General features: G+C 48.9%; 7 protein-coding genes across 7 annotated transcripts; 5 read left to right on the forward strand and 2 right to left on the reverse strand.

Annotated features, from left to right (window-relative positions):
* Positions 1-116: 116 nt before the first annotated feature.
* Positions 117-739, reverse strand: LOC6599873. The gene is made up of 2 exons (XM_002024891.2): positions 362-739; positions 117-297 (listed from the first exon to the last, which is right to left on the reverse strand). The coding sequence occupies exons 1-2, from the start codon at positions 724-726 to the stop codon at positions 249-251; spliced, it is 414 nt and encodes a 137-aa protein (XP_002024927.1). The 5' UTR covers positions 727-739; the 3' UTR covers positions 117-248.
* A 152-nt stretch (positions 740-891) lies between these two features.
* On the reverse strand, positions 892-1,780 carry LOC6599872. Its single transcript, XM_002024890.2, has 2 exons — positions 1,314-1,780; positions 892-1,243 (listed from the first exon to the last, which is right to left on the reverse strand). The coding sequence occupies exons 1-2, from the start codon at positions 1,323-1,325 to the stop codon at positions 971-973; spliced, it is 285 nt and encodes a 94-aa protein (XP_002024926.1). The 5' UTR covers positions 1,326-1,780; the 3' UTR covers positions 892-970.
* A 199-nt stretch (positions 1,781-1,979) lies between these two features.
* LOC6599871 (E3 ubiquitin-protein ligase TRIM33) lies at positions 1,980-2,953 on the forward strand. The gene is made up of 2 exons (XM_026991589.1): positions 1,980-2,419; positions 2,483-2,953. Exons 1-2 carry the CDS (start codon positions 2,399-2,401, stop codon positions 2,951-2,953), a joined length of 492 nt encoding a protein of 163 aa, XP_026847390.1. The 5' UTR covers positions 1,980-2,398.
* Positions 2,954-3,208: 255 nt separating this feature from the next.
* Positions 3,209-4,546, forward strand: LOC113566356 (trimeric intracellular cation channel type B). The gene is made up of 3 exons (XM_026991652.1): positions 3,209-3,486; positions 3,551-3,823; positions 3,893-4,546. Exons 1-3 carry the CDS (start codon positions 3,209-3,211, stop codon positions 4,197-4,199), a joined length of 858 nt encoding a protein of 285 aa, XP_026847453.1. The 3' UTR covers positions 4,200-4,546.
* Positions 4,547-4,784: 238 nt separating this feature from the next.
* LOC113566359 lies at positions 4,785-5,286 on the forward strand. Its single transcript, XM_026991657.1, has one exon. It carries the CDS (start codon positions 4,818-4,820, stop codon positions 5,196-5,198), a length of 381 nt encoding a protein of 126 aa, XP_026847458.1. The 5' UTR covers positions 4,785-4,817; the 3' UTR covers positions 5,199-5,286.
* Positions 5,287-5,376: 90 nt separating this feature from the next.
* On the forward strand, positions 5,377-6,346 carry LOC113566357 (retinin). The gene is made up of 2 exons (XM_026991653.1): positions 5,377-5,462; positions 5,521-6,346. Exons 1-2 carry the CDS (start codon positions 5,451-5,453, stop codon positions 6,100-6,102), a joined length of 594 nt encoding a protein of 197 aa, XP_026847454.1. The 5' UTR covers positions 5,377-5,450; the 3' UTR covers positions 6,103-6,346.
* A 66-nt stretch (positions 6,347-6,412) lies between these two features.
* On the forward strand, positions 6,413-7,279 carry LOC113566360. The gene is made up of 2 exons (XM_026991658.1): positions 6,413-6,681; positions 6,740-7,279. Exons 1-2 carry the CDS (start codon positions 6,667-6,669, stop codon positions 7,025-7,027), a joined length of 303 nt encoding a protein of 100 aa, XP_026847459.1. The 5' UTR covers positions 6,413-6,666; the 3' UTR covers positions 7,028-7,279.
* Positions 7,280-12,399: the final 5,120 nt, after the last annotated feature.

Genomic DNA, 12,399 nt, shown 5'->3' on the forward strand with positions numbered 1-12,399 from the left:
TCACACGGCGCACAAACCACAGCAGACCTTCGCTGGCACTTGGGTTCAGGCCTCAGATGTGGCGAAGGTCCCTCGCTCCCTCCCTCTGTAGAAACCCAAAAGAGAGACGAATGGTGTCAAATAAAACAACATGAAATGCACATTTAATTCCGCACAGAGAAAGATGAGAAGGCACCGACTACGCTCCATAAAAACGGTCAGCTCTACAGAGCATCCGTGCGACAGTTGGCTTCGCGACTGGACTCCGCTTAGATGCGGAAGCTCCGGGACAAGGAGGTGTCCGAGGTACGGGAGCGACTATTTCAAAAAAGGGGGCACTTATTATAAGGAATCGGTGGATGGGTGTATGGGTGTCACGTACCCCTGTGTTTGATTATCGTGGTCCGAGACGACCAGACAGTCAGATTCGGCCGAGACAGCGCGCTGAGGAGTGGCTGCCGGGGAATTATCGTTCTCCGAGTAGTGGCTAATAGTGCCCACCGAAGATCCCTCAGATAGGCGGCGCTGGCTCGAGAACTCCATTCCAATGGGATTGGGGACCAGATTGGGATTCTTGAATTGGTTGCGCCAGGCACGAGTGCTCGCCTCGTACGCGTCCACGGAGGCGTCCTGCCCCTTGGCCTCTATGTCATCCATCTCGCGCAGAGTCATCAATGAAAACGGCACCATACTGCCGCTGAGCCCGGTAGCGGTACGTGAAGCGTTTCTTTTATTTCGGTTATCCATTTTATTTGATGATTATTCGAGTAGACTAGTATTTAGAATGAAAAGTGGAGCACAAATAGTGACAACCACTACAGACAGAGCCTACTACGACTATTTCTGCTAGAAAGTGAAAGTCACCGCTAGTGACAGTATATGTCAAAAATGACAAGTAAATCCAATGTTCCCTTGTTTTAGGCATCGCCGGCATATATTTACTCGAATTCAACTAGATATTTCTAAGCGTACAATCTATAATGCAACCTAATCAATTATGCGGCACATAAACTGGACTCAGATTGAGCAGATCATAGCCAGAGCCCTCCTCCCGAGTCGTGGGCTTTGTGTGGAACGTCCGATTGAGATTCGTGGGCTCCACGTAGCCCAGGGCCCTGCCCATAGGCGCAATGACGAAGCGTGTGTGCGTTTGGGAGGAGCCCTGGTAGGAAACCACCGAGGGGGCAGAGTCGATGAGCAGGCGAGGCGCCTCCGTGGCCGGTTTGGCCAGCGACAGAGCCAGGTAGAGTACGAACAACAGCAACTGCAGGGGGAAAAGGAGTTTAAGTTCTCTGTCTGAATGGAGGAGCATCATCATCATCCCACACACTCACCAGATGCCGCATTTTATATAATATGTGTATATCGATGTTGGGCCTAATGGGGCGATTACGGAGACAGAACCACAGAGGAGAGATCTGTGGTGGGCGGCAGACCAGAGACCAGAGACGAGAGACCGGAGATCGTAGATCGAGTAGATCGGAGCGAATCGAGTCTCGATTCAAGAAAAACACAAAGCGGAGCGAGTGGCAAAGTCAAACTGAAGTGCTGTGTGAATTGCTGTGCCATGAAATCACTGTAAAGCAGTTCCCGACGCACCCAGAGGCAGGCTTCCCTATAACTTGAGGGGGGTACTCTGTAGTGTCCCCCAGCGACTCCTCCACTGCCTCGCGGCACACGATCTGCGATTCGAAGCGTTGGAAACACGCGCGCAGTCGCGGTTATCTTGCAATTGTGGGAGTGTCTCAACTTGGACTCAACTTTACGTAAAGAAATAAAGCAAAGCCAAAATCAAAAACAAACCAACAACAAAAAGGCATAGAAAAATCAAATATATAAATAAATACCGAACGCCGCAAATATTGTAGTAATAATAATACCACAAGCAACAACGGCAACAACGGAAAAAACAGCAACAACAGCAGCCAAAAGCTACAACATTCGATGGAGATGGAGATGGAGACGGAGACGGCGCCTGCGCCTGTGCAACCCGCTGAAGGTTGATCCACTCCACATATCGCACCATTCTCCCCCTCCACCGACGCTCCACCCCTCTGGGCCCGTCTCCACTTGCGGCGGCTTGTTTGCCCAAGCAATAGCTGTATTGGTGGTGTTTCTTCAGTCTCCGACTGAGGTCTGAGGCCTGAGGTCTCTGGCTACCACAGCCACAGATTAGCCGGCGGCGCGTAATGGTAGCTCTAAGTGCACGCAGCTGTCTCTTTGAAGTACATTTTGATTAATTAATTAAGCTACTCATACTCATACTCATACTCAGACGCGTATAAAATGTCCAATAAATCTCTTTTTGGGGGCGACCTCTTGCCATGTGGTCAAGTCCATGAGGAGTCCATCCATATCCACCTATAAATGGCAGCGGCACACGCTTAACGGTAATTAGTTCTCCACTCAAGGGACCATCATGCGCATCTCAATCAGAGCCGTGAGTAAACACCCACACACATCCAGCACTAAGTCATGCTTCAGCTATTCCACTCTTCAACAGGCTTTATATCTGGTACTGCTCCTTTGTCTGAGTGGGAGCCACAGCCAGAGCCAGGCAGCCACAATCCTGCATGGCAATGGACACACAGCCAGCGCCATCTCCCACCAGAGCTTCACACGACTCTCGCCAGCAAAGCCATCGCTAATCCTCCAGCAGCAGCAGCAGCAGCAGCATCAACATCATCAACAGCATCAACAGCTGGTGGAACAGCCCACACTGCGCATCGTTAGCTACCACAAGGAGGAGCAACCGCAGCAGCACCTCGTGTCCATCCAGAGCACAAGCCCAAGCCCAAGCCAAACCCCTGCCCATCTCACGTACTCCGCCCGACCAGTTGTCCATCAGATGCTGCCACGGATTAAGCCCGTGCGGAACATAAGCTTTGCCTCCCTAATCCCCGGACCACGCAGCCTCTCGGCGAGGACCTACGATGAGCACCAGAACCTACGACTATTGTCGTCCCCAGTGTAGAGAGCGGCGCTTCTCCTGTCAACATTTCGTTTATTACATTCGTTTTTTACACTCATTAGATTTTAAGAAAAACTCTTTGGATTTTATATGAAAAAAGTGCAAGAATCAATCGAAGACCGACCACAAAATTTATAGGTCATAGATCATTCGATCGCAGACCCAAGAGCCAGTAGCAAGCTAAGCAGATTTTAGGAGCAAACAGCAGCAGTGTGTGTGTGTGTGTGTGTGTGTGTGTGTGCAGGACAGCTGATCGCGATGAATGCACAGCTGATCCTTAGGCAGTTCCCCAACCACATCATATTCCGCACCCTCCACTACTCCCTAATCGCGGAGCAGCTGCGCGAGGAGATCGAATCGAGGAGCGGGCCCAAGGTCAAGCGCAGGAGCTGCCTGGAGTGGGAGCCCTTTTCCCTGTGGCTTACCAATTTGATGCTCATCTATGCGGGCGACATCCTGGGCAACCTCCTGCTGGGCACTCTGCCCCTGGAGCCGCTCTGCAACAGCGCCGACGTGCTCCTAAGCTCTTGCATGTGGTGAGTGGAATGTACAGTCGAAAAGTCAGGAGTCATCCGATAATCCCCGATCCCTTCCGGCTAGGTACCTCATCTTCTACTGCCCCTTTGACCTGGGACATGCGGTGGCGCAGACCCTGTTCTTTCGCATCCTGGCCACGACCATGTCGACTATCAGCCAGGTGCAGCTCATCGACAAGGGTGTGACCCTGGCCGGGAATCTCTATGGCAATGCCCCAGTGGCCATGCTGGTCGTTGGCACTATCATGGGCAGTGGGGCCGAGCTCCTGAAGCCCGTGGCCGCGATCCTCATCAACCGGTGTCAGCACAACCAGATGGCGTACATCAAGCTGAGCATGTGGGTGCCAAGGAGCTGGAGTACTCTTCTATCCCTCATCTTATACCTCATGCCTGTTCTCCCACACAGAAACTCGAAGCTGGCTCTTGTCATATCCTGTCTATTCGCACTGGACATCCATCAGAGTCCCCTGCTCCTTGGGCTGACGCGGAACCAGCTGCAGGTCTACACCCTGGTGTTCGTCAATACCTACAAGTATCTGTCGCTGGCCTATCGGACGGAGCACTTTGTCTGGTTGATGGAGACCCGCATGCGCTACACCTTCTTCGGCGGCCTCACGGCGGACTTGACCAAGTTTTTTAAACGCTATCCAAAACCTGACAAAAGGCAAAGGGAAACGTTTTCAAAATTTGATTTAAACCGTCGACGGCACTGAAAGATTGCGCCATCAGAAGCACTGAAGAACTCCCAATACCCTCTTCAGGGGGCTCTAAGGGGAAAGAGACGTTAAGCGGCTTAGGTTTCCTCCCTGCCGCCGTCACTGCCACTTGCCACTGCCACTCGCCACTCAGCCAAGCGATGGAGACACGACACGTGGCGGCAGATGTTCCGCTTGATCGGGTTACGCGTGGGGTACATGCTAATCAGCTTAGAGGAGCTCTGCCTCTCCCGAGGAGGGCGCGAGGCTGGAGGAGCGGAATGGGCGCTCCAAGTATAATCGTCTAGCTGTCGTCTATCGTACTGTGAAATTTCCGTTTGAAAATAAATAAGTATATTAGTAAATGAAATCTCCATTAGGGAGTGCATTTATGAGGAAGGGAATGCCACATTTCTTGCGACTTATGGGTAACCCTCTTTATAATTCAAGTGTCGAAGAGTGGCAGCCCCGTTACCGTATTTATCGAGAGTCTATCGTGCATTTATCGCACATTTACCGCACACGCCGAATTTCAAAGAGACATTGAAATATTTTCGATTCAAGTTGTCTTTGATATTCTCGTAACAATCTCATTCTCAATCAGATCATTTCCCTCCCCACTCTCAACGCCTCAAAATGTTGAGCAAACTAGCAGTAAAATCCAAAACTTCCCCCAAAAGTCCCCGCAAGCTGACAAAAGTCCAATCCATGGAGAACAAATCCAAGCAAAAGTCCAAGCAAAAGACTACAGGTGCCAAAGCCATCGACTGCCCACCAATCGAGAAACCAAAGAAAGAGGCGTCACCAAAGGCAGAGCCGGAGTGCAACAGACCCCACTTCTATCGCTCGCCAGAGGAGAAGCGTACCTATTTGGAGCTGCAGGTGGTGCCCATTCTGATGGAGGGAATGCTGGCTGTTGCCCGCGAACAGCCGCGGGATCCCATCGGATATCTGGAGAAGTTCTGGCTGCAGGACAGGCTGAAGTGCGACATTCAGCTGCCCAAAAACATCCTCTGACTGAATACTGAATCTAGTTTCAAATCAAATCAAATTTCAAATTATCAGATGATTGAATAAATGCTGTTCTGGTTTCTGTTTAGCCTCATTGAACGTTGCATTTCTTTGGCCACTGAAGCGAGACGCCTCTGGGGGACTGGGGGCTATAAAAACAGCCCTTGGGATCTTCCCAATCATCAGTCATTCGACAGCATTGACCTAGTCACAAGTGTCCCTCAGAACCAGATCCAGTACCAGAGAAACCCAGCGATCATGTCCAGAGTGGTGAGTGATCATTCACGAAACACCAAGGCCAAATACAGAATAGGGTACTCCTTCACAGTGCCTTCCCGTCCTGGCCATTGTGCTCATCCTTGCCGGATCCTCCGAGGCAGCCGGCCTGGAGTGGCCCTCCAATTTGTTGGCTCTGAGCTCTGGCAAGTCCTCGCAGCTCCTGCCTCTGGCCAGCGAGGATTCCGAAGAGCTTTCCGAGAGTCGTGCTGCCTCTGCTGCCGCTGCCGCTGCTGCTGCTGCTGCTCAAAGCGAGGAGAAGGACCAGGAAGAGGATTCCTCCTCCTCTGATCAGCTCTCGCAGTCCTCCAGCGGCAGCTCGGACACCATCGATGCCCGCCTCTTGTCTGGAATACCCGTCTCCGTGCCCCTGCCTCTGATTGTGGCCGCTCGTTCCGGGCTACGGACTGTGCTCACCATCCAGGAGCCCACTGTAGCCAAGGTGGGGGAGGTGGTGCAGCATGTGCCCACCGCTGTGTCCCACCAGAGCCAGACCATTGTCCACGACCACCGTCGCCTGGTCACCCCCATCGTGGCACCGGCCGTGCGCACCACAAAACTGGTTCGCCAGCAGCCGCCGCTCCTCTGGACCCTGTCCTCCGCCGATCCTCGCCTGGTCCTGCTCCGGAACTAAGGGCCCACTGAAGACCTTCGAGGGCTCCACTGTCACGGAAACCAAAGAACGAACAAGATGAACAACTCGCCAAAACCCACTTCTAGCTATACTTCTCTTCCCTAGCCAACAGACTTGTCTGTCTCTTCTCTGTCTCCGAACTGTTTTCTGTCTTTTGTCCTGTCTTCTCTTTTAGTCTCTTCTCTTCTCTGCCATTTTCTGTAGAACTATTCTCTGCAATAAAGAATCTGCATCCGCAACTGCAGTTCTCTGGGTTCTTTGCATTCCTTGGGCGGTGACAGGAAATCAATAAAGAAAACACGGCTCCAGCCCACGACAACAATAAATATGCCACATGCCACATACCACATCTTCTGCTGTGCAATCAGCGATGCAATCTGTGATCTGTGATCTCTGGAGGATTAGGGAGAGGCGGAACCTGAGCCATGCTCAAGGGCTAGAAGGGCCACTCAATCTCAATTAGAATGCAGTGGTCCGTTCTCCACTCTCGGCTGGACTATAAAAGTGGCTCCGTCTTCATTTCCAGCCAACAGTCGATGCCCAGACATTGAAGAATCAACGAAGATGCCGAAGAAATTGGTAAGGAGGAGGAGTAACCTCGGAAGAGAATCCCTCTCATTTGAGTTCCTTCTTTCAGTGTCTCCTTGTGGCAGTTGTACTCCTCTCCCTCGTGGCTGGGGGGCAGGCTGAGCTCCACATCTATCATCCACTGCTGACGCTGCACCAGGAGCCCACGCTGGCCCGAGTGGGGAATCTGCTGGAGCATGTACCCACTGCCGTCTCGCATCAGAGCTCCACCATTGTCCATCGCACTGCGCCGCGGCTCACGCCGCTCCTGGCACCCGCTCTCCGGACAACTCTGCACTATCCGCCCACCTGGAGCTATCCGTTCTATGGGGCCACCAACTCTCTCTACAGAAAGTAAATAACGAACACTGAATACAGCATGATTTTCTAAGCACTGAAGCACCCAGACCCATTGGATTTACGCTCTCGAAACGCACAATAAAATATAACAAATTCCAAAAGCACACAATGCAATGTCTGTGGACTGACAGGAGGAGGCTCTAGCAATCCTTTTTTGGGGGGGAGATACGACGACTGCCAGTCGATTGCCAATTAAATTTCGCGCTATGCTGCACTTCTGATTGAGTGCCACTGACGTCACCCGAGATGAATCAACATCCACAAACGCACGAAATAATACCTACATTTGGAAATAAATATTTCGTTTCTGTATTTTTCTGTTGGAGAACGGAGGATGGGTGTGGATTGACGTGCCGTACGCAAATGTCTCGGCATTATTCCATGGGCCATGCCATCCTGCCGAATGCCAGAACATTCCCCCAGGAATGATGACCTCGGGTCAGTAGCCGAAAGCCCAAAATGTGTTCTAGGAGAATGAGGCTGACCATTGATTGAGGCCTTTAACCCAGTACCCAGAACACAGTATCCAGAGTACAGTGTGTGTTATTGTCTCTCCATCGAGAGTGACAAAAACAAGCAACAATTGGAAGCCATTCGACGGCAGCCAGGTGGGATAAACACTATAGATACGCATACGAGTACGGGTCTGCGCCTTTTCCCATAGATTCTCTCGAAATTGATGAAATTGAAAACCTTGAACCTTCAACCGTGCTTGAGGGGAGAAGCCAAAGGTTAGACGCACCGAAAAGACAGAGACAGAAGATCGAAGCTCTACAGATTATGCAAGTCTCTGCTCAAGTGAATGAACCGCAATCCCAGGCAAAGTCTGTCCAACAGATATGACGCAGAATACGTTCTCGACCAGGCCCGGCACCAGGGCCAGGACGAAGGATAGTTGTGCCTTCTCTAATTACATAAATGTGCGGATGCAGTTTCTATCCCGGCATTAAGGTCAAAGTATCAATCCATCTATCGATTAGCTACCCAAAGCATTGTCTTTCCATCCCCAGTGGAACAGGTATCTTCAATAGCTGTCACTCTCAGGCACCTGGAGGCATCTAGGCAGGCACCAGGCGCACACCAGGCCAAACAGTGATGCAACAGCGGCCGCTTTGAGGCGCAGTTTCCCCACCGTTGGAATAGTCGTCTGTGGCCATAGCAGCCTTTTAGGCGGCTGTAGAGGCAATACAGCTAAAGACCACCCCCAAAAGTGGACACTGCAAATCGTAGGGGTGCGTGCCTCCCTCCACCATCCACCACTATTATATTCTCCGGGGAGTCTCGTATCCTTTCCTTTCCTGGGGCTTTCGGGTTCATTGCATTTGTCCATGGCCCTGGCCCTGGCCCTGGCTCTGAGGCTCTCAGGCTCTGTGGGTCTGTGGCTTTGGGATCTGATTGGAAGCACCGTCAATTGGCACAGTGGGTGGTGCGGTGGTTGGATGGGTCGACCGCTGTGTAATCGGTTTGTTTGTTTATCAAAAACGCCACTTGAATGCATCGTTATGCTGTCATCCTATTCTTCGAGCTGCCCTCACCCATGGGGGGGTCCTCCAGGATGCGCGACTCTTCTCGAATCAAAGTGAATTTAATAAGCGGGAGATGTACTACGACGAGATACATTTCGTCTGTGGATGTGAATTGGGGATATCAAAAGGCAAAGCACTTAGCATAAGTGGATAAGCAAATAAAGAAGCAAAAAAACCTTAAGCCGAAGAAAGTTTTTCCAAGAACTTTAGGCATACCCCCGAACATGATAAATTTTTGATGCCATTCCGAAACCAGAGATGAATTATCATTGGGGAAAAACAGTCGCAAACTTTCCCTTAAACTTGAGGGGAAAACGGAAGTCTCCCTCCCCTCGAATCTCGGCTTGAAATTAATTTACAAATGCCTCAGACATGAATTTATTTGGCTGCGAGACAATGAAGACAATAAGCCGTGTTAAATGAGCCACGGAGTGGAGTGTGGAGTGTGGGGTTTCTGTGCGGTGAAAGGGCACTAGCAGCAGCGGCAGATACATCAACAAAAGCCACCATTAGATGCGGGTGAAATAATTTAAAACATTATGCAACAAAAGGTACAGACAGAGAGAGAAAGAGAGTGGGGGGGGGGGAAGAGAGAGGGGTAAGTGTACTGTAAAAATAGGGAGAGATGTCTGCTGGAGACATGATGAATCACTCTCTCCCAAACAGAAAATCATATTTACTTGTAATATATACCTAGATGCCTGTATGCTGATCACACAATGTGGGTCTGGGTGTGGGCGTGGGTGTGGGTGAACGACCTTGAGGGTTTGCCCAACTATGATAATTACAGTGCTACAGCAAATGATTCGATTTAGCCATACGCATCGAATTTATTACAGGTAATTTCGCAAAAGCAAAAAGCCAATAAACCAGAAAGGAAAAGCTAAAGCTTCAGGCAAAGGCATGGATACCCTCTCGATCCATCGTTCACCGCAGAGACGGACCTGCCAGAATCCACGTTTCCTGAAATGAATCAGTGAATAAGTGAATCCTATTGTGTACTCGTAAACAGGACTCTAATTCCAGTGGAAGCTCCAATTTAGATTGGATTTAGTGGAAGTATCCTTAAAATATATATACAGTATGAATATTAGAACGTTTGGATAGTATTAGTTTTTTTACAGGATTTTACCTAGTGAAATTGTACTATATTGTGATCTGATCTTTATGGTTCTTTACTATACAGCAAAATGAATACTCTATGCAGTGCTCCATTCGTATAAATTCAAATCTGAAAGACTAGTTTGAATCCCTCTCTATATGTCGCTAAGGAATACGTGTAAAGATGTTTAATGGTTTACAATGTCGTTACAAGAAAATGCTTATATTCCCATTACTCTCTTCCGAAAGAGTATACCCGTAAGGCAATTCCCATTAAAATGCCAGATGCATATACTCGTATGCTAAGCGAGCAAAACAAAACAAAACAAAGCAGAAAGCCGAAAGCAAAGAAAAAGCAACGTTTAAACACACACAAAACCAGCCAAAGCGAATCGAAGCAACAAGTCCAATCAAATCAGCTCCAAAATGAATCATAAGCCCCCAGGGAGGGAGGTCCGAATAGACGGGGCAGGCAGGCGGGTAGACCGGCTCAATGCACCGCACACGACTGCTGCCGACTGCTGCTGCTTGCTGCTGCCTGCTGCATTGTTATGTAAGCCGAAAAGCAAGCGTCAGCCAAGCGTCGATAGCCACACACTTCACTGGGGTTTCCCCAAGGCCTAAGCCAACAACAAAGCCAAAGCAGCAGCCGGCAAACAAATCGAGAATTGGCTAGAGACCGGGCCGAAGTGGCTCGCCACTGGAATGGTAGACAGCCACCAAAAAAAAAGAGTTACTTATGGTTTTCCTGGGGATTTTCCCCAGCATTTTGGAGTTTGGGTAAATCCATGGCACAGATGCAGTTGCAGCAGCAGCTGCCACTGCAACTGTAAAAGCTACACCTAAAAAACTCAGAGATCAGAGTCTCACTCTGATCTGGCAGCAGCAGCTGCCACTGCAACTGTAAAAGCTACACCTAAAAAACTCAGAGATCAGAGTCTGGCTTAAGCGATTGCCAAATGGTTTTTTGTGTGTGGAGGGACTGTGTGTGGGTGGGAGACCTCACTCTAGACTCAATACTCAATACTCAATTTGTTGAGCAATTGACACAAATCGGGAGCTGGCACACTTCGACCTTCGGCTTCATTCAAAGCTCTTTTCGGATTTGGAGACACAACGATTTTGGACTTGAACTGCGGCTGGTTTTGCTTCGCAAAGGAAGGAGACACATTACCAGAGGAAGGCGGTAGATACGCGATGACTATTTGGAGCAAACACAAGCCCCATTCGAACCTATTTGGGCAAACAATTAACATGTTGGCATAAAATAAACACCAACACGAACCATGTTGCAATAGCCAAGAAATGTGCAAAAAATAGATGCAAATACAGGAAAACAACACTCACTCCCATTGCCTGCCTCTGCCTCTGCCCCTGCCCCTGAACCTGTAACCCCATCATCAGCGCGGATTACACACTCTACTCTCCTCAGTGTGGCACTCTATGCCTCTGTGTGGCATTAGCTGTCATAGCTATAGCCGGCCTGGACGAGGCCTAAGTTCAAGTTCAAACTATTGCCAGACCACTCGTACTGGGATTTACCAATAGCTTCCAAGTTTCCAGCTAACTGTCAAATTATTTTTAACAGGAAAAATACAAATACATACAATAGTTTCGGAGCTGTAGCAAACCGAAGACGTAAATACCTTAAAAGTAATTACCTTATAAATTAATGAACGGTGCAAATAGCCATACGATGAACCAGGAAAAATCTGAAAATAACTATAATAATTAATATTCAAAATATATAAAATTATTTTAAATTAAAACTTATCAGGCGCTATAGTGTGATCTTTCATGGACAACGGTCGTAGGTTCGATTAGGGGAAGGCCTCAATAAAAAAAGGGATCACTTATATATTTTAAATAATGATGGACTACTGAATACCAAATATTAAGAAACAAAGCCAATTAAGTGCACACGATTTTACATGGAAGCTAAACAAAGAGAATGGGAGAGTACACTGAATACTTGTTAAATGTTGGACAACTTTAGACTAGATTTGAACTTATCAGCATACAAATGATAGGCCAATTATCGTCTAGATTAATTTAGCGATCGGAACACATTCACATTTCTTGCAGTGGCAAAACAACTGTTACACATGTGTTCGTGAGAGGCAGAGCAGATAGGGCCTTGCCGATAGCCGAATTAAAAGTAGACTATCCCCAAACACTCTACAATCGCAAACATATTCCTCTTTCGATTTGAAATACCCGTATGAAGAGCATCAAAAGTTTATTAGATCCAATGCGAATGCGAATTCGAATCAGGTTCGACGCACCTCCTTCAAACAAACACCAGAGACCCAGAGGCACAAATTGCTGCTGTCCGAGTGACTCATAAAAAACCCGATGGTCAAAGACTACGCCACCAGTAGCTAACACCTAAGCAGCTGATTGATAAAAACTCCACGATCTCCACGAGCTATTCAAAAGAGTTTCGAGAGTAAATCAAAGCGATTAGCATAATTTTCGTGCGCTCGTTCGTTCGATCGATCTGAGCCCCATTATCAACTTTCTTGGAATGTTTAACATAAAACGACACTTAAGTGTCTGTAGATAAATGTTTGTCGAGTCGGTTGTTGGCGCCTGAGCCAAGGTCAATCGCACACAAACACACAGCAGAGTGGAGCCACTGAATCACAATGAGAGGAGAGCCACTGGCACAGGCACTGGCGCTGGCACTCCACTCCAACCACAGCACTGACCACACACAACATGGCTTGGATCCAATGAAGAT

The sequence above is a fragment of the Drosophila persimilis genome, unplaced genomic scaffold (assembly GCF_003286085.1).
Source record: "Drosophila persimilis strain 14011-0111.01,24,50 unplaced genomic scaffold, DperRS2 tig00000676-arrow-arrow-pilon, whole genome shotgun sequence".
Classification (NCBI taxonomy): Eukaryota; Metazoa; Arthropoda; class Insecta; order Diptera; family Drosophilidae; genus Drosophila; species Drosophila persimilis.